Raw genomic sequence first — 24,360 nt, forward strand, 5'->3', positions numbered from 1 at the left:
TTAAATCGAAGTCTATGTCGTTTCTTTCCGTGGAAAAATGTTTACAGCCAAACTCGTGAACCTACCGTTTTTGCGGCCGGTAAATATTGATCTCTTTGCTTTCTAGACGACCTCTAATTGCCACATCTCATCATCCATCAAACAATTCCTCCAGACAGCAACAATACTTACTGCACAAAATACGAATTGGGGCGCAAACACCTACATTTGTCTGCACCTCGTTCAACGAGTATCTACCTCAAAATGTTCAGTATTCAACGTGACACAGCGCATTTTTTAATCACGAAACAACCTGTATGAAAGGTGTGATCTCCAAAGGCAATATCAGAATTTACACTTTTACTTTTGTTCAGCACGAATTAAAAAAAAATATATATATATATATATTTTAATAATTATAAATTATTATTATTCTGACCTCTATCAATTTACTCTCACCTATATAGGGTCGTTCCAAAGAGATAACATACTTAGCAAACAATCAAGACAAATGCTTCAGCGCTTACAACGTTATTGCCCTCAGGAAATAACATCAGATGAAAACACTCAAATAGTGAAGGTTCTGCCAGGAAGACATACCTACACAAATGAGCCTTTATTCTCCCATATAAATTGAACCCGCGCATATCGTATGGCTCGTGTTCCAATGATCAAGTTGGGGAACTGTGAAAAACAAAAACAGCCCAACTTTCCTGTTCCTTGTAACCTTCCGCCGAAGCAAACTGTGTTTTACCGTCTTCCAACTTCGTAAAATAGCCGCTAAAATATTACAGCAGAGCTGTTAAGGGATAGTTTCCCCCTTGTTTCGTGTCCGCGGACAAATAAATCTCGACACAACCCTCTGGGCAGCTACCGCCATCTATAAGCGACGGCGGTAACCGGACAACCGGCTTGGCGGTTGTCTGGGTGACGCCGTCGCTCATAGATGGCGGCACATTCGGCTGCTCTTCTTTCTTCACCGAAGTGGAAAGGCTGAAAGTTTTTTCAAGATGTGCATAACAAGGAACAATGTTTGCCCTTGTACAAAGAATCTACTCTTTTCATCTAAGAAAGAGGCACATCACCATCTGTTAACCGAAAACTTCAACTTGCTCCGCACTTTCAGGAAACTGACGAAAAATCTCTTCCCCGCAACGAATCTCCAAACTGCGAACATACCGCATTACCGGAAAACTTGGTGCCCGACAAAGCCTGAGCTTTTGCTTCTGCTTAGGCCTCTTTGAGAACGAACAAGAGCTCCAAATTAATCCTAAGCTACGGGCTTCTCGAAAAACACGAAATCAACCACAAACCCTCTCCCGCCCTTCCCGGAAAAGAAGCCGAAATCTCTACTCCGTTTCACCGTAACTTGGTAAAGAGCAAATGCTACGGCCGCCTCGAGGCAATAAAAGCGGCGGAGGTGACTCACGTGACAGCGTTACGAAAGGTACGAAGGCGAGTGCCGCTCATGGCTTCGGCAGCACTGAACGCAAGGACGCGTTGATTGGCTCACTGAAACTGCAGCCTTCGCCGTTTAATAAGTCACAGTAAGACTGAGTAGAAAAAAAAAAAAGAAGCATACATAATGTATGAAGCTCACTGACTTCCAAACAATGAGAAAAAAAAAGGCTTAGTTGCGGGAACCAAGAAGGGGGCTCACTACTAACAAGTATTATGCTCCGATGTGCTTTGATTAGCACGCCGCTTCTGTCGTAGCCGGGCGAGCGGAGGATCGAATTCACCTAATGAAGCTTGATGGATGAAACTGTGAGCCACTGGAGGAAACCTGTGCGTGCTTAAGAACCCCAGTGCCTCTAAAGCGTGGTGCTCCCATCACTGGTGGACCGGGTATAAAATTTAGTGTCGCCTCACTCGCAAGGTACCACTGAACGCCTCCGTTCGAACTCACTACAGGGAGCACTATGCACAGCTTGGTAAGTCGGTGCGATTCTCTAGTCAGTTGCACTTCAAACAATGTTGTTGTTGTTTTACTTTTTTAACAATAGCCTTTTGGAATACCACAATTCTGTCCAGCACTGGTGGGACAAGTATGACACCAATTAGGAAAAAATAATCTTATGTTTCACATTGATTGAGCAGGTATTGAATGCGAACATTCAAATTAACATTATAGGCGGCTTTCCTCAAAATTCCGTATATAAAACGTAATTCTGCGGCAACCTTTAAATTAAAAAAAAAATCTATTGCTAAAAGTTTTGTTTAGCCTTGACTGATTCCCATTTACTTGTAGAAGCTTTCAAAACCATTGGTTGGCTCACATGAGCAGAACACCTATTTTCTTGGAACTACCTTGCACATAATCTGCTAAGGAGTATCTTGTACTAATCTACATTCACAAAATACAATTACTTCTCTATTAAGACTATTGATATTCGAAAAATGTGTCCGGGTCGTTTTAAGCTAGTAGTGCAAGCGCACATCCGGGTAACTTAGCTGCACGAAACACTAAAAGGAATTGGATGAGCGATGCCCGATGAAATGTTAGTTGGGTATTTACTTTATGTCCGGAATTCGATCCGTCCTGAAGCACAAAAAAACCGTCAATATTTTAGTAAAAAAAAAATGCAAGTGCAATTGTTAAAAAAAAAAAAAAAAGAAGTCAGCTCGAGATTGCATCTTCGTTTAAATAACCCGGTCACAACCAGCCATAGAAAAGTGAAAAGTTATAGTTTTTTTTTTAAATCTTTGATATCATTTTGTTTGTACCGTTATAAAATTTAACTATTCCGATAAACTATGAACTCATTTCCTAACAAAAACTCAGGTTGACTTGTCGTGTACACGTCATATGTTTGCAGATGTTCTGTGTGATAAGTTCACAGTATAGAGCCACTAAATGAGCTACGCTTAGAATATCGGCACTCTGTTACCCGATCTGCTAGTGGACGCCGCCATCTTGGCACTTAGCGCAGAGCAGATGCACCTGTTGATCGGCACATATAAAAAATGCGTCTTCCCCAGCTTTGCACAAGGTGGTAGGAAGCTCAGGTGACATCGTTTTGCTCTGTCGCGAACTGTTCTAACATTTCAGAAGGACGGAAAAACGTTTCCTGTGGTTTCAGATAAAGTTTTACGTAACTGGCAGCCATGATTTTAAGCACCAAGATGGCTAAAGTGGCGTTACTCAGAAGCGTTTCCTATTTAGTGGCTCTAGTCCACTACATAACGGGTCTTTCAGATAATACTAAACAATTCCTATAAATGACCTCTTTAAAAAAAAAAAACTCTTTTCGGGAACAAACTGTCAACCCGGCAGACGTCGGGGGTTGCAAAAACACACTAATTGGCTACCTAACTACACAATATTTACCAATTTACTTTTTTAATTAACGCAGTTTGGTGGCCAATGGAAATGGCAAGTTTGTAGCTGCAGACAAAACGATAAAATGTTCGTTTTAAAAAACAAATATAAGATCGTATTCGTTTAAAATTTAAAAAAAAAGATATATATATATATATATATATAGTTTAGATTGTTTTGTCTGCAGCTACAAACTCGCCATTGGTACGGGCAACCAAACGGCGCTAATTAAAATAGGCAATTAGTATATTTAAGCGAGTTAAGAAATCAATTAATATGTTTAATTGATCCTTTTTTTATTGCAAATTTTGAAATTTGCCGTTTCTGGTAGTTTGTTCCCGAAAAGAGTTACTTTTCTTCTCAACCACCCTATTTTAGAGATTTTTTTTCCCCATTCATGCATCGGGCATAACTTAAAGGGGCCCTCCGGAGCGTTCTGCGATGGCCTATTTATGGCGGTAACTCAATCTACGGGCCCTAAGGATCCTAAAAATCATAAAATTACGGTCATGCGCGGTGGATTTCCCTATTAAAATTGCTATCAAAGTCCCCGGCACGCCCCCCTTTCTGAGATGACCCCGGAAAACGGGACGGGCATCTCTTTACGCGTCAGCCAATAGCAAGCGAAGGATTCCGGCGTCGCTGCGCGTCACCAACGCGGCCGACCGCCGACCCGCGGAGGAATCTCTCGAACACGCGCGGACCGTCGTCAAGGAGCCCGGACTTTGTGCTCGGCAGTCGTCGTTCGTCGCACCGCACCGTCGCGCTATGGACCTTTCGGACCTGACGTCTCTGGAGCTTGAAATCCTGAAACGGACAGCGGACATGGGAGCCATTTCGTATGATTCGACACCGATGCGCGTGTCCCGCAAACGCACACCTGCACATGCCCGGGAAGCAGACGAGCCGTCGCGCCGACGCATCACCCCCTAGCAAAAAGCTTGCGAGGAGAAAACATAGTTCGCTGGTTTTGGAACGATAATTGCGAACTATGTTTCCCGCACTACAATCAGTTTACGTTTTTCTCAAACTCTAATTTACAGAAAGCTTAAAAAGTGTTGCAATAATAACGTTCGCATTCACCGCGAGATGCAGCATTTCCATTGATCAAGTTTTAGCGATGGGCAGGGAATGGGGGATTTCCTTCCAAGAGAAAATAGTCCCGATATATTTCTACTGCCATCTGCTTAATAAACGGTTTTGTAATCTAAAACTTTGTATACATATTAACTTGCACCTACTACGCCATATAACAGCATAAACAGACCATCTCAGAAAGCTCCGGAGGGCCCCTTTAAGCCATTGTCCTATACAAGATAAAAGCCATATGTTGTCCATGACAAGTCTATTCAAATTTGCCCGTCACAAGCAAGGGGACGGAAAATTCTAAGAAATGTGGAGCGTCCGCTTTCGCGGAAAGCATTTGGGAGAGAAGAAAGCTCCAGATTTCTTCGAGTGAATGACCACGTCACAAAGACGTGTACGCGTTATTCAAACAAAGTAACTAAATATCGTTACTCATTACTCGCACAAAAAAGTAGCTAAGTACTTCACTCGTTACTGCGATTTAAAAGGAATGCGTTAGTTCAGCTCGAAAGTAACGCGCCGTTTCTATGAATGCGTCGTTTTTCTCTGAAGCAGTCCACCTTCCAATACTTGGCTTCATTATTAATTCATCGCTTATGTAACACATTCATTCGGACATAACTGTACATACAGTGGCATACCTGGTGCACATCTTTAGTTTTCTAACTAGCCTCTTTTGCGCCGGGAAAGTCACGGGAGGAAGCTGAGGTGTGAATTAAGTTGAGTGCCTGCGTTGCGCACGCTGCCGTCCAGGAGTAACTAAATATAGTTGCTCGTTACTTCACCAAGTAACAAAAACATGTTACTCGTTCTTTCACTTGCAATATAATTACCGAGAAAAAAAAACGTAGCTAGATACAAGGAACGTGTCACTTGTAAGGCGTTTAGTACAAGTCTGGATTCATCGGCGAAACCATGCCGTGTCCCTCCCATTCTTTTTCCAGTTCATCGCTACCGTCTTCGGCCTCATGGCGGCGGCATGGGCCGCCCCGCAGTTCCCTGTCAACTACGCCTTGCCCTTAGCGGGCAGTTACGGCTTAGCTGGAGCCAGCAGCGACAAGTTGACCTACGACTACACGCGCAACAGCGCATCCGCAGCCAGCGTTCCCGTGGCCGCCCCCGTGGTCGCACCGCCCGCTCCGGTCGCGGTACTCGCCCCAGCCGGGGCCGCCAACGCCGCCCCCGTCTACGGCTACGGCGTGGCATCCCCACTGGCTTACGCACCCGTGGGGCACGTGGTCGGTCTCGGCTACGGACGCCTGACGTACGGCCTCGGTAGCTACAACTACGGTCTTCACTCCCTCGGCTATGGCGGAACGTACAACGAGCACGGCTACGGTTTCTAGACCGCTCAAAAGGTAATCCTGGGTTGCAGTGAACTTATCGACGAATTCAATGCTCGCTGGCTGAGTGTACCGGATAAAACAGTGCGCGGCTTCGACGTCACGCTTCTGTCGTGGCGCTGCTGTCGGTATACGGCACGTGCGCAGAAGCTTCACCTCGAGCAAATCAGGCCTCTGCGCATGCGCAGTGCCCACACCTGATGTGGGCAAACGCGCATTCGCTTATAACCAGTATGCTGTCAGAACTGAAAGTGGGCTTTGGTGTGTGGGAAGTCACGAGTGAATTTCGGACCATACCAAATCATAAGACGATTCGATATGTAAAAAGCAGCGAGTGTGCGGGCCAACTGATGATAATTAATCGTAAGTTATTCCATCTGTGACTGCGGTGCGGAAAATTAAGAAGCTTCCGAGGCGAAGAAAAAGGCAATAGTAAGAGAATGTCTCGTTCACCTTCTGTTGTCTTTTCCTTGAACTCGAAAGTTTCTTATTTTTTCCGCAACACAGTATCAGGTGTTACAATTTATGATTCATGATGAGTCAATATGTGTTAATTCTATCAAAATGATTATATAAACCCCCGGAGAGAGATCTTATACCAAACTCTTAAAGAACACTTATAATGACGCATGTAACTATAATTTTTTTCTGCAGGGATTATGATTATCTAAGAGCAAAAAATCTAACAGTGCGGAGTTCAAGTATAGTCAGAACAGGATGACCAGTGAAAGCACGTCGTGGAATTTCTCTTATTTGACGCTTTTAAATGTTTATAAGCTGTAAATCGCATCAGCCGGGAACCCGCTCAGAAGGCACACCGGCAAAGCCTATATTCATTTTAGATTTAGTCAGCCTTTGAACAAGTCAGCCTGGTTATGTCAGATTTAGTTTCCTTTTATCTCTCAAACAACAAAAACTGAGAATATTTAGAATATTAAACGACTGAGAAAAAAAAAAAAAAACCCTTCTGCTAACAAAATTAGGGTATCTACTCCTGTCCATAACCACAATTTAAAAGAACCTTCGCACATTTGAGAAACCTGCGACCTAAATTTTCTTCATTATAAACTTCATTCCGATTCAATAACTAGTATGGTTGTTTAGCGCAGGCGTAAACAATTTGTTCTTGTACGTTCTTTTCTTGTTTTTTCAGGCCCCAAGTATCTGAATAAAACTTTCAATCTATCGCTCTTTATTTATGTGAAGTTTTGATGCTTGCATTTGCTCTGAAATGTTGTTACAGGCAGAGTCTGAGCGAGCAAGAAGCACAATAAAGTTGGTAGAAACTAGCTCTCCGAGTATTGTCTCTGTAATTTAAACTGTACTACATACGTCAGCCACCCGACACCACCAATGAGCAGTCGGACAGAACTTTTATAGCTAGTTCTCTTTCCGACACAATAACATTATTCCAGAGTCTCACCTCGATTCGCTAAATCTAAAACATATGTTCTCCTGATGTCGAACAATGAACGTCTGGAGGAGCGAATTGGAAATGGGTGGTCCAGACAACGCAAAAGACGATGCCAAAATAGTGATGATAAAATTTTTAGGTATAGCATGCAGTCGGTGCGACGTTTGACCGAACGCAGCCGAGCAGGAAATCGAACGCATGCCACTTGTTCATGGCTCCGCGTGATAACACCACGCGCAGAGACGCCTGGCATTTTACAGGTGAGATGTAAAAGCACTGGCTGTTCCGCACGTCTCAAAAATCACCCTCATGATGCAGAAGTTTGATAGTTACCTAATGAACGTAACTACGAACTTCAGTAAAGTTTGAAAAGTCATATTGAAGTGAATATAAAATTTAAAATTAAAACTAACTTTAGATCCTTACGCATTGCTTTTCACAATAAAGGGTGACATTAGCATTTTTTTATTTAATTTTTTTACTTCAGAACAAGTTTGTTTATTTGAGGGTTTTGTGATGGAGTGAAGCCAGAACATTTCGATCTGAATCTGCCATGGGTTTTGTGCATCTTGGTGAAAAACAGCTACCGTTGTTCAGCGAACATGTCCGTTATTCCAAGGGATGGAATTGGCCTCGCCATCGGTATATAGTAAGAACAATTTCTTGGACCAAAAAACAAAACAAAAAAAGGCGTGATTAGTAGAGTTGCACATCTCGAAGAAAACGACTTTTGACTGTAACGCTCTGGCCAGTCATCTCTTGAACAAAGAAAAAAAGGCAACGCTCGCTTCCTATTCTGGAAGTGCGTGCCCAGAACTTAATTGGATATGCACACTGTTTAAACATTGTGACCAATCTGTTCCTTGCCTTTCTGCTAGAAGACGTCTCAGTTTTTTTGTTTTTCAAAAGTAGAACCGCTTTCAAACGAAGAGTAGGCGATGAAGAACCCGCACGTTGCGATGTGGCGACAGCCCTGTCGTGCTTAGGCGGGCGATGGCCTGGAGAATTTCGACTTTCTCGGGAGCCTCGTTCAGAGGTATGCAGGGGCGTTTAGAAGCATGGAGGGAACAGCACCCTTGGTAAGTCACGGACGATCCCTTGCGATTTCGGTAACCTCACCGTTGCTGAAATGGAAGATGCCTTGCGATACATTTATTTTTACTATATGGGGTTCATAAGCCACCATTTGAGGCCGAAGTTCTTTGTTCCCCCGGTCAAAGCGCGATCCTTTTTCAAAAAGATTAGGATCATTGGGAAAAGAAAATATTAACACTTTATATCCTCTCGCGGATTTATAGCACCCCTTGCAATGAGGCGCGAAGTAGCTTGTGTTCTCCATCTTCATTTGTGAACGTGAGGGCCCCACCAATTAGGCTTCTGGTCAAAATGTCCGCCGAGCCAAATAGTCCATCCAGCCGAAATGTCCACCGAATAAAAATGTCCATCAGGTCGAACTGTTCACCGAGTCAAAATGCCCATAGGGTCCTTTAATTTTTATTTGCAAGATTTGGAGATCCGAAAAAAAATATTCCTAAGCGGGATTCAACTCGAAATATAGAATACAAAAGTGATTGAGAGCTCCGAAACCACAAAGTGTGCGAAAAATAAAATGGCCTTTGTAGCTTTATCTTTGCGCACACACGTTCCGTGCCACTTTTTTCTCGGTGTTTGAGCAGTTGACCCAGTGAGGAAATGTCCTGTGACGTATTCCCCTATGTGACCAATAGCCCTGCGACGAGCTGCCCTATTACGAATTGTCTTTCGACGAACTGAACTTCCACCAAGTATGTAGGAGGTTCAGTTTGAAGTTTATTGCACTCGGTTCTGTCCGAGGACCTAGTGGTGTGGTGAAGTGTGGCGTTGCTTGAGGCAATAATGGGCCATTTGTTCTGGAACTCTATTTTAAAAGTTCCTGCTACAAACGTCATCATGCGCAGCTCTTTCGCTTTCAGCCGAAGCTAGCGCATTTAATTTTCTAAAGTTAAAAATTAGTACAGGCGCGAGAAAATTGTTTTCTGTCATTTACAAAGGTATCTTCAAGGTCGTTTTTTTTTATCTTTATGTTTACTGATTTTTGACATTATTTTATATAAATGACAAAACTTATGTAGGAGTTTTTTTTTGTTTTTGTTTTTTTTACCAAGCTATAGGTACTACCAATATGCACAGGCCCTTGGGAGCGGGTACAACACTGTTTTTTGGAGCGCTAACATAATTCAAATTTGCCACAACGTAACTCTAGCAGTTCGATATCGGAGCCGAGGTTTCCAGAAGAAAGCGCTGTGTGTTAATGTTGAACTAACGGTCAACAGGACACCGTGCATGCTGTAAATTAAAGTTTTTGTTTTTTTTCCGGATTGTATATCTGCCGATTTTCTTTAACGAATTTTCTAGATTTAGGGTGGTACACTGCGTATTCATTAGCGTGGGGTGAATGATTCGCGGCACCAGACGTTCGTGATTGCTTTCAAATTGCTAAATTTGTGAAACTGAAGTCAGCGAACGCGCCCTATTTAATCAAATACTTTTTTTTTATCACTCACACTTTTTTTTTAATTTCTTGCACTTTTCTCTGAACATTGGGCATCTTGTTCCAACCACAGGGCACGTTCTGGCGGAGGTTGAGCGGCCCGTAATGCTCATTTTATTTTTCGAATAGAAAAAGCTGTTCGCTCCTAAACATCCGGCAGAGGAAAATATGATTTGTCACAAAAAATTTAATAAGTCATTCAGATTTGCGCAAGCAGTCAGATCATGACCGTTCGTGCAAGAACACGTACGTACAAGTCGGTATCAGCACCAGTGTTAAAATATGAATCAACGAGGTAAACCGGCCAAAATGTTCATCGGGATGAAGTGTCCACCGAGTCAAAATGTCCATCCAGGTCAAAACGTTTATCGACACGAAGTGTTCATGAAATCAAAATGTCCAATATTGGACATTTTGACTCCGTAAACATTTCGTCTCGATGGACATTTTGACCTGGAATCCACCAATTGTAGCCGACAAGTGCCGTTAAACACTAAGCGAGAGAGAACACAGGCTTAACGCGATGCGAAATTAGCCTTACGAACAAATTTAGCAGTTCAGTGTTAATCCAGAACACACGTCACGGCGAAGCCGTTGGGCATCGGCGTCGCTTTCACACACCGTGTGGTGCGTGAACAAAAGCGTTCGGAACATAATAGACATCTGACCATGTTGTACCGAACCATAGCCTCCTATATACTGACAAAACCTGGCAGATAGCCACGAGAAGCGGCCGCCGAAACGAAAAAGGTGGAGCGGCAGACAACGGATGAGAGGAGAGCCACGTGACTGGCGCCCCGCTGCGGCGAGACGCCGCAACACACTCCCGAGGAAACAAGTGTGCTTCGGATTCTCGCCGCTGCAAAAGCTGTGCGCTGACGTCCAGGTTCTGGGTTTTGATTGGGATTGTATCCTGGAGCTCTCCTCGCAGGCAGCGATGTCAAAGCTATGTGGTATACCCGTGCGCACGTAGACCTTGAACGCCAATCAAAGCTGTGATCGTGCGGTGTTCGCTTCTTCTGATATGCCAGAAACAGTTGTTCTCCAGCATCCTTCTGAGCATGAGCTGCGAACAACGTCCAACGAAATGTCGTTGCGTGAATACCCCCACACTCGTACAAACCGCCAATGATTCAGAAGCTTCTTTAATAGCGGTGAAATTGCGAGGATAAAAGGGGACTGTTTCCTTCAGTCTTGTCTTTCGCAAAGCTCGATTACGTAATTGTGGGATCGGAACCACCCGCCTGACGACAGTCGAGCGCGGTTAATGGGTTGGACACGAGAACTGCGTGAGCACTTGACTTCGGCTCGTAACAACCTATATCTCGGCGGACATTCGGGTAATGGCTCGTGTCCAACTACTGCGGTAATGAGAATTGCCAAACTCTAAGAATTCCTGGCGCTCAGCATGCGTTTTCTACTTTCCAGGCCCCAGCGCGTGGCTATGATTAACGTTGGCGGCATATATGATAGGCACCAGGCCACGCGGCCCCATGTTCTGGCTCCGAGTTGAGGGAATGAACGATGCTCATATTTCTCGAATTTATTTCCTGACTGCCATTGCTTAGAAAGAAGAACTAAGGCAAGTTTATTCGGTTATTTACTTTGGGGAGTAATTCTGAGTAGGATTTAGCGAAAGTAGAAAAATCGTTTCATGGCTCTAACGCTGTGTCATAGCGCAGTGGTAACGCACCCATTGTTGTACTGACTTGTACGAGTGTGCTACCATTGATGTCAGTGTCCTAGCAGTGATTCATGTAAGAGTGCAGTCGTAAGCCACGACTCGCCTGTTTTCTGACCATAAACGTACCTTTCTCTTATGCAATAAAAGAAAAAAAAAAAAGAAAAACTCAGTGGTAACGCTTCTGCGTCGCACGCAGTGGACTCAGGTTTGATTGCCACGGGCGGCGGGCAACCTTTTTTCAGGATGGGGCAGCATCGGCGACGGACGCCCTACAACATAATTTACTAAGACTTTTACAATTACTACAGCTACAACATCAACAACGGACGTCATTTCCAGCGGCGGAAAAAGCCCATAACAGCTCTAATAAATAATAAAAATAATTAAAAAAAAGTGCGAATAGCGACACATGATGACCACCACCATAGCCTCCTCCACTGACAAATCCTGGCAGATCGCCACGAGACGTGGCCGCCGAAATTGAAAAGGTAGAGCGGCAGACAACGGATGAGTGGAGAGCCAGGTAACGGGCACCCCGCTGCGGCGAGACGCCGAAACACACTTGTCCCGAGCGATGGAATGTCCGCTCGTGCTCCTCGCGTTCCTCGCGCTACCGCTTCTTTTCTCGTCAGGTTTGAAAACCATGTTTCGGGTCCTCGCCACTGCAAAAGCTGTGCGCTGACGTCCAGGTTCCCCGAGAAATGCTCTGTGCTACCAGATCCTCGCGCTCCGAATCTGCGACCGAGGCTCCGAGCACTGTATGGCTCCGTCGTCAAACTGTCAGGCTTTGTGAGTAAAGAGGAGGTTATGGGTGCCTCCACGTCAAATCGTACAATGACTGTCCGGGTAATATTTTTTTAATAAGTATGTGTGAAAGCCATGTTCTTCAGAGGAACATTCAACAATATGTGAACGCCGTAGCTATTTTTTTTCTCAGAGACATAAAATTGAGCAGCTCGAGGCGGGGACATTGCCGAGATTTCATTATGGTAATTTGCGCAGCCGCCAATGTTACACCAAAGCAAGCATGTAGATAATTTTGTTTCATTTATTTTCTAGACAGTAATAACGTGGTGAACTGGGCCGGTTGGTTGACGTTATGCATGATGGGGAAAACAGCTCAGAAAATATGAACTACGAAGAACAAACACGACAGGACAATGCTGTACTTGCAACTAAAGAATTTTAATGAAGGAAGCAAAGACAGAAAAAACATAGTGCAGTATCATAAAAGATGGCACAAAATCGCACAGTCGCCAACCATGAAGGATGTCAGTAATCTACATTTTTCCCGCAGGAAGGACATCTCTTTTGCTGACAGCGCCAAGGACGGTTCACGAACACATGAATGCCCATGACACGAAATGTGTGTCCGTAGAATGGTGACCCTGCCCAAATCAGGCCGACATTTGCAATCTCTGCAATGAATTGGCAAAAGCCCCCCGATCGGATACGAATGTTCTCTTAACCTATCATTCAAACATTGGGCGCTGTAAGCAAAAAGGATGTACTTCCTGCGGGAAAAAAATATGAGTCACGTAGTGAACGGGTAGAAATGTCGATTACTGACGTACTTCACGGTTGGCGAGTGTGAAATTGTGAGCAATCTTTTCAGATACTGTGTATGTTGTTTTTTTTTCTGTCTGTTTCCTCCATTAAAATTATTCAGTTGCGAGTACGGCATTGTCCTGTCGGTGTATGTTATTCTTCGTAGTCCGCGTTTGCTGAGCAGTTTTCCCCATCATGTAATACAAGGAAACGAAATATTAAAAATTACAATTATTTTTTAAAAGCAAAACAAATTAAGAAACACGTCAAAAACAAATTTTTTAGACATTTTCATCTATTATTTATTAACAAACAACTTTATGAAAAACCTAGAAACATATATAAAAATGTTCGCTTAAAATGCAGCTTACGTATATATAAAATATATATTTGTTTAGCCATCGCTGTAGTTATGTTATTAATTCAGAAACGTAAATCATTTCCCTAAAAGTAGAAAAGTTGCATGTCAATATTAAAAAAAAACATATATATATTTTTTAATTCTTCGTATCGCATTGCAGTAACTTAAACTAACTTGTGACGGCAAAATTGAGTAGCATATGACCTCCAATCCACCTTTGGCAAATGTGTGCTGCCACCTGTTTGACACACAAAACGTCAGCCATATCCTGTTCACGACGGCTCCCCCAAACTCGCCTTTGTCCCCATCGTGGCTCATCTTCTGCCTCGAAGTCGAAACAAAGAAACCATCTTCACTCTCTGCTCGGCCAGAAAGAAAAGAGAGAGGGTACTAGAACCATTTACTCTCGAACCGATGTTTCTACCAAAGGTCCATTGAGAAAAGCGACAACACACATTCCCTCAAATTTATTAAAAATTAAAATAGCGCAAAAACACGGACAAGAACAAGAAGGTAGACGAACAAAGCGCTGACTTACAACTAAAGTTTATTCGTGCTAACATCAAGTATAAATACTAGTGTAACGTCATAAAAAACAAAGATAAAATACATGTTATGAACGCCACGTGCTCCTTAGCCACCGTTATGCGCTGTCACTGTGTGTCCAAAAAGCAGCATTCCTTATCGGATAAACATATTGAAGGAGTGCTGACCACAGTTTTCCCCCAATTTTCCAATTTCCCGCGCCTTAATAATTTTTCGAGTGAGTTTGTCTTTATTTTTCTTAAATGTGTCAGCACTCCTTCAATATGTGTATCCGATAAGGAGTGTTGCTTTTTGGACACACAGTGACAGCGCATAACGGAGGCTAAGGAGCACGTGGCGTCCATGACAGGTATTTTATCTTTGTTTGCTTGTTATGACGTTACAGTATTTATACTTGATGTTAGCACCAATAAACTTTAGTTGCAAGTCAGCGCCTTGTTCGTCTACCTTCTTGTTCTTGTCCGTGTCCTTGCGCTGTTTTAATTTTTAATCATGAAATACCAACTAGCCCAAACTTCTACGTTAGTCAACCTCAAATTGAGTTAGCTTGACTTCATTATAGGGGCTTTGCCACACAACGTCGGCTCTTCATCGCTGCATCCGCAGCGGAACGCAGCAACGCGTTGGCATCGCATCTGTCGCACGAAGCGCGCGCGGTCGCTCTCGCTTGTTTACATGGGGTCTTTGCCGGTCGGGTCATCGGTTTCGTTTTCTCGCCGCTACCAAGATGGCGGACGTACTTCTCGGCGCGCTACTAGATGGCGCTTTACATTTCGCATATGGTCATTTCGCATCCATCCATCCATGGTCTAATAGATCATGTGCGAAATGTAGAGCGCCTTTTAGAGAAATTGCGCACATTTCTGTTTCTGAATTAGTAACAAAGTTACAATGACGACTAAGCAAATAATTTTGGTTTATTCATAAGCTTTCAAGACGCACATTTTGATATATTTTGGGACGTTTTGCATAAAGTTGTGTGTTGGTGAATAATTTCTAAAAGTCTCTAGAACGTGCTTTTTACGTGATTCGTATTTTTATTTCTTGCATATAAATATACAATTGTAATTTTTAATATTGGGTGTGCATGTTGTAGATTGCCTATTAAATAAATGAAAAAAGAAATAACTACGTCCCTGCTTTGGCGTGACATTGCTCGGCAATGCCCACGCCTCGAGCTTCTCAATTTTATATCTCTGGGAAAAATTTTGCTACGGCGTTGACATACAGCTGAATGTTCCTCCTATGAGCATGGCTTTCACATATATAGATATTACAGGAATATCAAAAATAGGACCCTGACAGTCATTGTATGAACCGACCTGACCAATAAATACCAAGGAGACGCTTCACGCCACGCCCCTTCGAGCAGAAATGACCCGGTCTGTCGGTGTCCTAACCACAGCGCAACTTTTGTCATCATGAATCGGCGGCACGTAGAACTACCCAAGAGCGCAGAGCGCTCACTACACCTACCCTTAGAGCCACCATAATTGAGAGTTGGAATGTGAGCCAATTTCACAAGCTGTAGCAGCGACTCGCCGCGCTCCCCCTAAAGAGTAAAAAAAAGTAGTTCAAAAACACATGACGTAAGCCACTTACTGACTCATCAAACCAATAACGTCAGGTACGCCGAAATCACACTGTATCAAACGTACCAATGCCACTCTTTATCTTACTAAAAGAGGGCACGTTAAGACAATGAGTCAGGCCGTGTTCTTATCACCTTTCGATAGCAGCAGCAACAACGAACCACTCGGAACCGCAATCGATGCTCGGCAGCACAAACACCAAAAACAAAAACGGAAACGTAGAGGTTGTCGTCACCACGTGCGCCGACGTCACAACGGCATCCGCTTTGTATCACGCCGGATACACAAAAGAGCGCTCAGCCCATTCGCACGCAATCAGAGGACACGGTAACCGAAGTGAAGTCGCATAATGGAACACGATTTACACAAACCCGAGAACAGTTTCCTGTAGAGGACAGCTACGCCGTGCGCACTTCGCGCAGTTCCGACGTGGACCCTTGACTCAGTGATAGCGTCCTCGCCACCGCGATAAAGACCGATATTGTTCGAGCGCTCGGTCTGCGAGGAAAGCAGTTGGGCATCTTGCTTGCACCATCGGAGATTGTCAACCGCCGCGCAAGTTATCCTACGGACACCTCCACTTCGTTGAAGTCGCCCGTGCAACATATTCCGAAATGAGTAAGTACCTTTCCGTAATTGCGATAGGTGAATCCGCCACTATTGTAATAGAAGCACGGTAACTTCTTTGGTGGAGTTAATTAGGGCTCACGTATTTAAAATATAAGTGAAATGTTTAAGATGAACGTTCGTGTATCTGTTCTCTTAACTTTACACCTCCCAAGCAATTGTTCTCAATTTATTTTTGATGGATTTGTTATTGTTTTTTTGTTTCGCACAAGAAACTCTAGAGCGAAATTCTTTTTAAGCGAACGTGTGTTCTACCTGCCTTTTCATTCATATTGTACATTAATTGTACATATTGTACATTAAAATATGGTACATTAAGGTCCGCCCATACAATTCCAGTAGCAGTCCACAAAAACAGTACTCGCCGATTTGCGTTTGGGTTCTAACGTCTTTACATTGACTAAAAATTGTTTTCGGAACAAGTAATAATTCTTCTTTATACGTATGTGTACTTCAACAAACCACCACATTTTCTCGAAAAAAAAAAAATACAGCCAAAACATTGCTTGGCTGCAATACAGTAAATAAACGTAAAAGATAATTTGCCAAGCAAATATTCTCGGCATGCCCGCCCATTTTTGAAGCAACCAATTTTATTTACATCAAATGCCAAGTGTAATTTGCGTTACTATACTATAGCGCAGCATGGTTGAAATTTGTGAGGATCGAATTTGATTTGGACTTAAGAATCTAAACGGGACGTGCCAAACAGGAACAATGCATGAGTCAGAGCGAGCGAAAAGTCCCAACAGCTGTACGTCTAAGTGACGAGTTTGACTAGCACAGCTTTCATGCACAGCCTGCAGTGATGTCGCACATACTCGCAGCTGCAGCGTGAATAACAACTGAAGAGCGATATACTGAGATCGTTCCGTGAAAACACGCCCAAAGTCACCGCTGCAGTGTTGGAAACTATCGATAAAAACGTATATTTTGTCTGACCGTGCCAATAAAAGAAAAAAATAACGTATTTGTAAAATGTTTTCATGACAGTAATTTGTACATCCCCAGCGTGCATAAAAATAAAGCCAAGTTACTCACGCAAAGTGACATTGTTTTACGAGATGGTATTTCTGATAAACAGCGTATTACGTCGTTCTATAGGTAAAAAAGCACACCCTCAGTAAATTAAGGGGACATCAGACCGCACCACATAAAAAGATAACCATCATTTTTTTTTATATATATATATAATATAGAACGCTGACGGGTAAGCGCATAGATAGGCGTGCAGGTTGGAAAGTGACGCGCGAAGACCGCGTTCGTATCAGGTGTCCGTCACATGTGCGATATGCAGGTGCTGCAGCAGTATACACCGAAAGACCTTGTTTGTGCGGTACAGGTACCTTCCACGAGGAAAACAAAGCAAGCGCTCGCGCCCTGCCAAATATCAGAAGAGATTGTGGAATCACTCGCAATCAAAACCCCAGCCTTCTGTGGGCGACGTAGTGATATATGGCGCCTGGAACGCGCTTCCGACTGGTGTGTTTACCGACTCTTCATTTGTGGTCTCGATTTCCGCCTGATGAAGTCATAAAGTGTTACGTTGTTGCCTGTCGCAATGCGGGCCGTGGCACACCAGTCGAAAACGCGTTCCAGCCACCGCAATGGAGGTATTTACGGCGCAGACAAGCAGGCGCCATCAAATGTTCTAAATGCGAAGCTGTCCAGTGGTGAGCCGAGGCCAACTCGGTGCCCCTCAACGAAGATTCCTTTACGTGGTCGCTCAAAGATGTGGCTGTCCCGGGCCGTGAGTGTGTGAAAGCACGTGGTTGGAGGTACAAATATGCGAGGTTAATTAACGACCATGAAATTGCCTCTTTGCATAAGACTTTAGAGGAACGTGTGTGGTTCAACACCTGGTACGTGCAAGGTAGCAAGAACGACGCACCGTTTCACGCTGATAACGGGAAAACTTCCGTGGATATGCAAATATAAAGACAGACACAATAGGTTGCGATGGTAAGACGAACAAAGAGACACGAGGGAAGAAAAACACGCGTGGTGTTACTGTTTCGTCTCTCTAAAAGTACTACTGTATACCAACCCTTAAAGTTGCGAGCGACTGAAAAACTCTCGGACATTGTACGCAGCTACATTTTGTACAAAAAAAAAGTTTTATGCTTGAGGTAGTCGCGTCCCAAGTAGCCCTAGTGGAGATGCTAACGAAGCATGCAGTTTTGTGCATCTTTTTTTTCGAGAATTTATATGATGTTGTTTCAGCGGGACAATTGACCACTTTGCTTCTCTTTTTTGTTGTTGTTGTTGTTTTTTTCCACCAGTGCAAAATAGCAAAGAGAAAATAAACTCGGGAAGCATAAATTGAGTTTAGTGGCTATTTCATAATCATTCTAGTACAAAAAACACCGGCACGCGCAAGCAAAGTTTTCCTGTAAGCCTTACTCAAGAAGCGAAGAAGCGAAGAAGCGACAGAGGAGATCGGTGGCCAAGTTTGTTGGCGCACTGCAGCTCGGAGCGCGCGGAGCGAAAGCTCACGCTGCAGAATCCAGTGATCCTGGCTTCAATCTCCACTCCTACCCGTTTCGATCTGGATGAGCATCGCACCGGCGTGCGGTCGTGTATCACTACTGCGTGATGTACGTTAGAGACCCCAGGCTAGCGGCTGTAGTGGACCAGACGCCCATTGAGACTGACTAACATCCGGCTGTCTAAACATACGTACGACATAATTATTAGAAAAGTAACACCATCAGCATGTACCCTGTTCCACTGCTCTCTCAGCCTTATCGACAAAAAACTTCCATTTGCAAAGTTTCCTACTTTTTTTTATTAATACGTAACATTTTAGTTTACTACTCCCTTCATTTGTTTGTCTTAAGCTTTTGGAAGCAACGAACATCGGCCATCGTTGACACAAAGACCAACTCGCTGTTTGCAAAGGAGCCTGAACCGAAAGTGTGTGTGCCCATCACCACGCAGGTGCTCCACCCCCCAACATGGGATACCCCCCGGGCACCATGCCACCCCAGGGCTACTACCAACCGCCGCCGCCTGGCTACTACCAGCCCATGCCACCCCCGGCGCAGATGCAGCCGGCCTACAACCCGGTTTACGTCCAGCAACCGCCGACAGCGCCCCCTGTCACCGTCGTGGTGGAGCAAGCACCGAGACCCGTAGCGCCAGCCCAGACTGTGGTCAGTGCCACCTCTTGGTTGTGGAATGTGTGATGATTACACGAGCAGGACAGTTTGTGCATGTTATGAGTGGAAACTTGGGAAGCCAGAAACGGCACAAAAAAAATCACTTTCTTTAGCAAAAAATAAAGAAAAATGTGTGGACGATAAAAACAGAACAATTGAATTAAGTCTAGGTGACTGAAAACAGACAGGCAAATCTCGCGTCAGTTTTGACGTAATACTCTTCGAATTATGAGCCAATGCTATGTGTGCTATGTAGTGTCAAAGACACTACATAGCATAACGAGGCGGACTCCAGCACCGGCTTCAAGGTCCCCTCTCACACTACAAAAACCGAACGTTTATCAGAAAAGGAAAAAACACCCCAACAATCGAAAGTCCACACATCTTCATAAAGGCATTTATCATTATTTCCATAGCGTTCGCTCCTTTCCAAACTCACGCATCGGAAAACTTATGCATTGAAAAGGATAAAAAAGAAAATAAACAGTTGTTAGTCTGCGCCCGTTCGTGTTCGTTGTGTTTCTCCTCATCTCAATATAAACTCATCCTTTTCCTTTCAATTTTAGTCACGCGTTTGTTCTGTAGAACTTCGCAGCGCAGCACGTCTGTGAATTGTACACTTCGTCGTGCCTATATAGTTATAGACCGAGACAGTCGGCGTTCGCCCATACCGGGTATGGGCACTGTGCGTGCGCAACCACCAGATTCGCGAGGAGAGAAGGCTCTGCGCATGCGCCGTGCCAACCAGCGCCACCGCGGCGCCGTGACGTCAGAGCCGTGGTACGGGATTCAACCGCATACCTTTCACGGAGGGGTTTCAGGAATAAAATTGACCATAAAGTCTGGGCACTTGAACCCAAATGGATCCAAGTGCTCACGCTTTCTGTTGTTTGTGGTTCTGCGAAATAGCGAAAGAAAGGTGATCCTTAAATAAAGGTGTCAGTTTCTTTCGTAACATGTTAAGTCTGTCCTTCCATCATCCCGTAACGAACGAATGTCTTTGTCACGCTAGCGTTTTTGCTCATCTTGCAGGCAACCCGTCGCCGTACCTGATAATATACAGGGTGTCCCCCAAAACAATTTACAGGATTTTTTTTTTTTTTTTTTTTAGCGCAAAAATAAACTAGGCATCGCCGAACGCTCATCCTCCGCCCGAAGGTAGCGCGAGAGGTCACAACCAGATGCTAAAGTTTCAGCCCGAACCGATATTTTATTCGAAAGTTACAAGTGATTTTCTGAAAATGTCAATGGGAAAATGGTGGCCGACGGAGCTCTCGAATACACGGTGTTCTATGGCGTCACAAACCGAAAACGGGCGAAAATGGGCCCCACTTTCTTGTTGAAATTTCCAGAAAATCGCATAACTTTTGAATAAAACATGGGTTCGGACCTCTCGCGCGACCTCTCGGCGGAAAATGGGCGTTCGGCCATGCATAGTTTATTTTTGCAATAAATAAAACATTGTATATATATATATTTTTTATCGTTTTGTATATAACTGACGTCCGTCCGAACACCGCTCCATCTCCATTTGTTCTTATCCCGAAGTTCCTAGCTTTGGCGAAAGTTCGGCTTAGCGACTGAAAATTCGGACCCTTGAGACGTTCTGTTCGCCACGTCGTCTTGCTGATAGGCTGTTGTTTTGTTCACTTATCGTTCGAACATTGGTCAGCACAACGCCAGTGGAAAAGATCGCGTCTAAGGAGGCACTATGAAGAAGCTGACCAAAACAACAATCGTAATTTTCGCTTTCTTTTTTTTTTCCCCGACTTTTTCGGTTTTTTTGTAAGGGTGTGTGTGCAAAGTTCCCCAAAAGTACGAAGATCGCGCATGTTGCGCAATATTGGGCAATCCACACTCTTTCGACAACATGTCAGACGAACTCGAAATATGCTGCTAAGATACATATATATTTTTATATAGCTGGAAACTGTAAGAACTACACAAGTCAGAACAATGTTTTCTGCGCAAGGAGTCTTCCTTGAGCAGAAAACAGTTCCTTACCGTTGTCTAACGGTAAGGAACTGCAGGTGACCATTTTCCTAAGAAATGTTTCTTAGGAAAATTATTTTTCACGCGCAGAAGCTTCATTCGGTGAATGTGAAAACAAACAAACACTCTTGTTGTGCTACCAAAGTTTTCGTCAATAATGTCTGCATACTGCATTTCAGTTTGAGTACGCGCGTAACCGAGCTACAAGAGCGAACTCCGTGCTTTCAGCGTCCCTCCAAGAACGCGCGCTCGATTCAGCCAGTTTGTCTACGCCACCGCTGCCGCACGTGCGACAACTTCGCTGGAGCTCTGCGCGTGTAGAGCACGAGATGGCACGATCCCTCTCGTGCACTGCCGTCTGCCTCCTGTGAACTAAAGTTGCGGCGGCGTCACGTTTGCGCGAAACCCAACGAGGTAGTTGGCCAAACCATAGCCTCCGGACGTTTAGTGAGGTTCGTGCTCGAAGCTTCCGCTTTACTCACACGTCTAGTCCCCCGTAAAATCATCCAAAAATTGGTGGGTAAAGAAAGTCTGGATTGAAGTATACGTAACCAACCTTTCCACTGTACCTTCTGCAGATCGTGGAAGAACACCGGCCAGTAAGCACCGGTTTGGGCGTCGGCGCCGGCGTGGCGATGGGCATGGTGGCCGGCGCCGCGCTGGCCTCTAGCCACAGCCACCACACGACACACCACCACCACCACGGGCTGCTGGGCCACCGCGCCCCCGTGAACGTGCACGTCCACCCCGGACACCACCACCCGACCACCTTGGCGGGCAGAATCATTCAGGCTCGGCGTCGACACTGAACACCATAGCAGTCGCCAGCGAGAATGCTTGAGAAGGTTGGGCAGGTCATCCAAACGATCGACAGTGCGATAGTCAGTTCGGAAAGATGCGAGTTTATTGGCAGCGGTTGGAAAAACAACCTAAGCAGAATGGCACACAGCGAGAACGGAGCACGAGGATCGGCTCATCTACAGGGTATCCCAAGAAAACAAGTTACGGGGTTGTACTTTTTTTTTTTTTTTCGCAAAAATAGATTATGTATTGCCCAATGCTAATTTTTGGCCCTAGTGTAGAGCTATAAGGTCCGAACCAGACGCCAAAATTTCACAACAGTGACCGCCATCTTAATTAAAATTTGTAAGTGATTTTCTGATATGAAGTTTTCAAAAGGAAAATGGCGGCCGACGGAGCATCAGGATATTACCATAACCGGGCCCCATTTTCCCATTGAAATTATTTTTCAAAAACCACCTAAAAAGTTTGAAACGAGATAAAGCTTATTTCTGAAACCCTGGCATCCGATTCGAACCGTTAGCGCTACATTTAGGCGATCTGATGCTTAATTTTACAGGAAAAAAAAAAATATTTTTTAGGAGGGGGGGGGGGGGGGGGGGGGGGTGCAAGGGTTTACGTTTTACAAGTGGCGGAGACGTGGAGTACGGAGAAGAGTGCAATGACAGTTGTGTCCCTACTACTTGCCTTTTTTGAGTAACCTATTTGCAGCTGGGTTTATCTTTTACCTCTTGAACGCGGAAAATGCAGAATCGCACTCTCGGCATGACCTGCGCAAGCAACACATCTTCGTTCCCAAAGGCAACTCTTTTTTTATATTATTAGTAGGGAGGTTTTAGGCATAGTAAGTTGCTGTTATACACGTGTATTTATCTGTTTGAACTGTCCAATAAAAGTTCTTTAAAATGTGCTTTGGTGATTGTATTTTCGTTAAATTTGAGTAGACTACTGGATTGCACAGCATACTCAGTTTCGCCTGATGATGAACGGCAGCGGAGGCTACGAGCCATCGCAGCCAATCCAGCGATGTGACGTGACTTCACGCGTCGCTGCTTTCTTGATCACGTGACACTCGCAATCATTGGATTGGCTTCGATAACTAGTAAGGTCCAGTGCGTTCCATCGTAATACCTTGTTGCACTGCGCCTCTCTATAGTAAGTTCACGACCTCCTCTATAATGGGGTCGTAAGTTACAGGACAAGAAGGTAGCGGCAAATGCCCCTCAAAGGGATTCATATATCCCTCCGCCACCATCGTTTACGTGACGTCGTGGCCAACGCGGGAGAGGGTTTTGCCTTCCTGCGAATATTTGCTTTATTTCTCGACTTTGTATTAGCGTTGTGGAAGCTACGGGAGGGAGATTGGAATTTTCCCCCTCAGATGAAAACAAAAACGACTTTGGGGGTTAGGTTCCCCCTCCGATAAATACAAAGGCCACTTTCAGGGGCTCGGTTCCCCCTCCGATGAATACAAAGGTCGCTTCCTTTAAAAGTGGGGGTCGAAGACAAGTTGGCATCACCCTGTAACCACTCATTGAAGTGGAATAAGGGGCGTTTCCAGGAAGCTATTCTTTTGAATGCGGACGGATTTGAAACGGACGCATCACGCTTATGGGAGGAGCTCCTCCTACCTCTTGACTTGTAAATAGCAACAAATGCGAGAATGCCCGAAAATAAGACGGACGAATTTAACATTTTAGTAAACCCTATCATAAGAAATAACCGAGTGCAAACCCTAACGCACCGGCTGAGCAAAAAAAAGAAAAAAAAATCATTATGCTGGCATAGCCAGAAGATTCGCGGATGAGCGTTTCTCAAATAGAAAGCCTTTTGTTTGTTTGTTTTTTGCTGTAAGGCAGGATTTGCACGAGCAAGTAGGGGATAAGTCGAGCACAAAGTTGGAATGCAACGATGACGCCACATTGTCTTTTTCGCCCAAGTTTAGTCGGCACGTTTTGCAAACTTTCGGCTCATATTTTTATTTGTCGAGTTTACAGCCCCCTTTACAGCCTTCGCCACATCTTGAAGTTTTGGCGATCGTCACCGGACGATCGGTGACAACGAAAAAAAGAGGGTGGGCCCATCTACGTCAGCAAAGTTGTTTAGAACTTGCAAATAAAGAGTACACACGAGTGCAATGCCGCAATGACACTTGTTGTGTAGTCGCTTCTCAACCAAGACCACCTACCATCGAGGAAATTTAGGAAGGCTGGGAGCAGGAGGAATCAGACGAAACGCCAGGAGAGGATATTTCCTCCCCTCCTCTCGTCTGCTTCCTTTTCCCCAGCTTTCCTTTCCCTCGAAAAACGTAAACTACGGCGGGGTGGTTACTTTTTTGGCTCCTGGTCTACTGCCCAGAGGCTAGAGCCCTGCA

The 24,360-nt window shown here is 44.5% G+C and overlaps 2 protein-coding genes across 2 annotated transcripts; both read left to right on the forward strand.

The window, feature by feature from the left end:
* The first annotated feature begins 1,834 nt into the window (after positions 1-1,834).
* On the forward strand, positions 1,835-6,918 carry LOC8038751 (cuticle protein 65-like). The gene is made up of 3 exons (XM_002412856.3): positions 1,835-1,913; positions 5,332-5,745; positions 6,884-6,918. Exons 1-2 carry the CDS (start codon positions 1,902-1,904, stop codon positions 5,731-5,733), a joined length of 414 nt encoding a protein of 137 aa, XP_002412901.1. The 5' UTR covers positions 1,835-1,901; the 3' UTR covers positions 5,734-5,745; positions 6,884-6,918.
* Positions 6,919-15,688: 8,770 nt separating this feature from the next.
* Positions 15,689-22,896, forward strand: LOC8031061 (leucine-rich repeat extensin-like protein 2). Its single transcript, XM_040504840.2, has 3 exons — positions 15,689-16,023; positions 18,973-19,187; positions 21,764-22,896. The coding sequence occupies exons 1-3, from the start codon at positions 16,020-16,022 to the stop codon at positions 21,992-21,994; spliced, it is 450 nt and encodes a 149-aa protein (XP_040360774.1). The 5' UTR covers positions 15,689-16,019; the 3' UTR covers positions 21,995-22,896.
* The last annotated feature ends 1,464 nt before the right edge of the window (positions 22,897-24,360 follow it).

Source organism: Ixodes scapularis, unplaced genomic scaffold, assembly GCF_016920785.2.
Source record: "Ixodes scapularis isolate PalLabHiFi unplaced genomic scaffold, ASM1692078v2 PGA_scaffold5__190_contigs__length_132052651, whole genome shotgun sequence".
NCBI lineage: Eukaryota > Metazoa > Arthropoda > Arachnida > Ixodida > Ixodidae > Ixodes > Ixodes scapularis.

Bases quoted from the DNA above. Each gene is read 5' to 3' on its own strand.
- LOC8031061 (XM_040504840.2), top strand. The intron at 19,188-21,763 runs GTCAGTGCCACC...TACCTTCTGCAG, and splicing joins TAGCGCCAGCCCAGACTGTG to ATCGTGGAAGAACACCGGCC.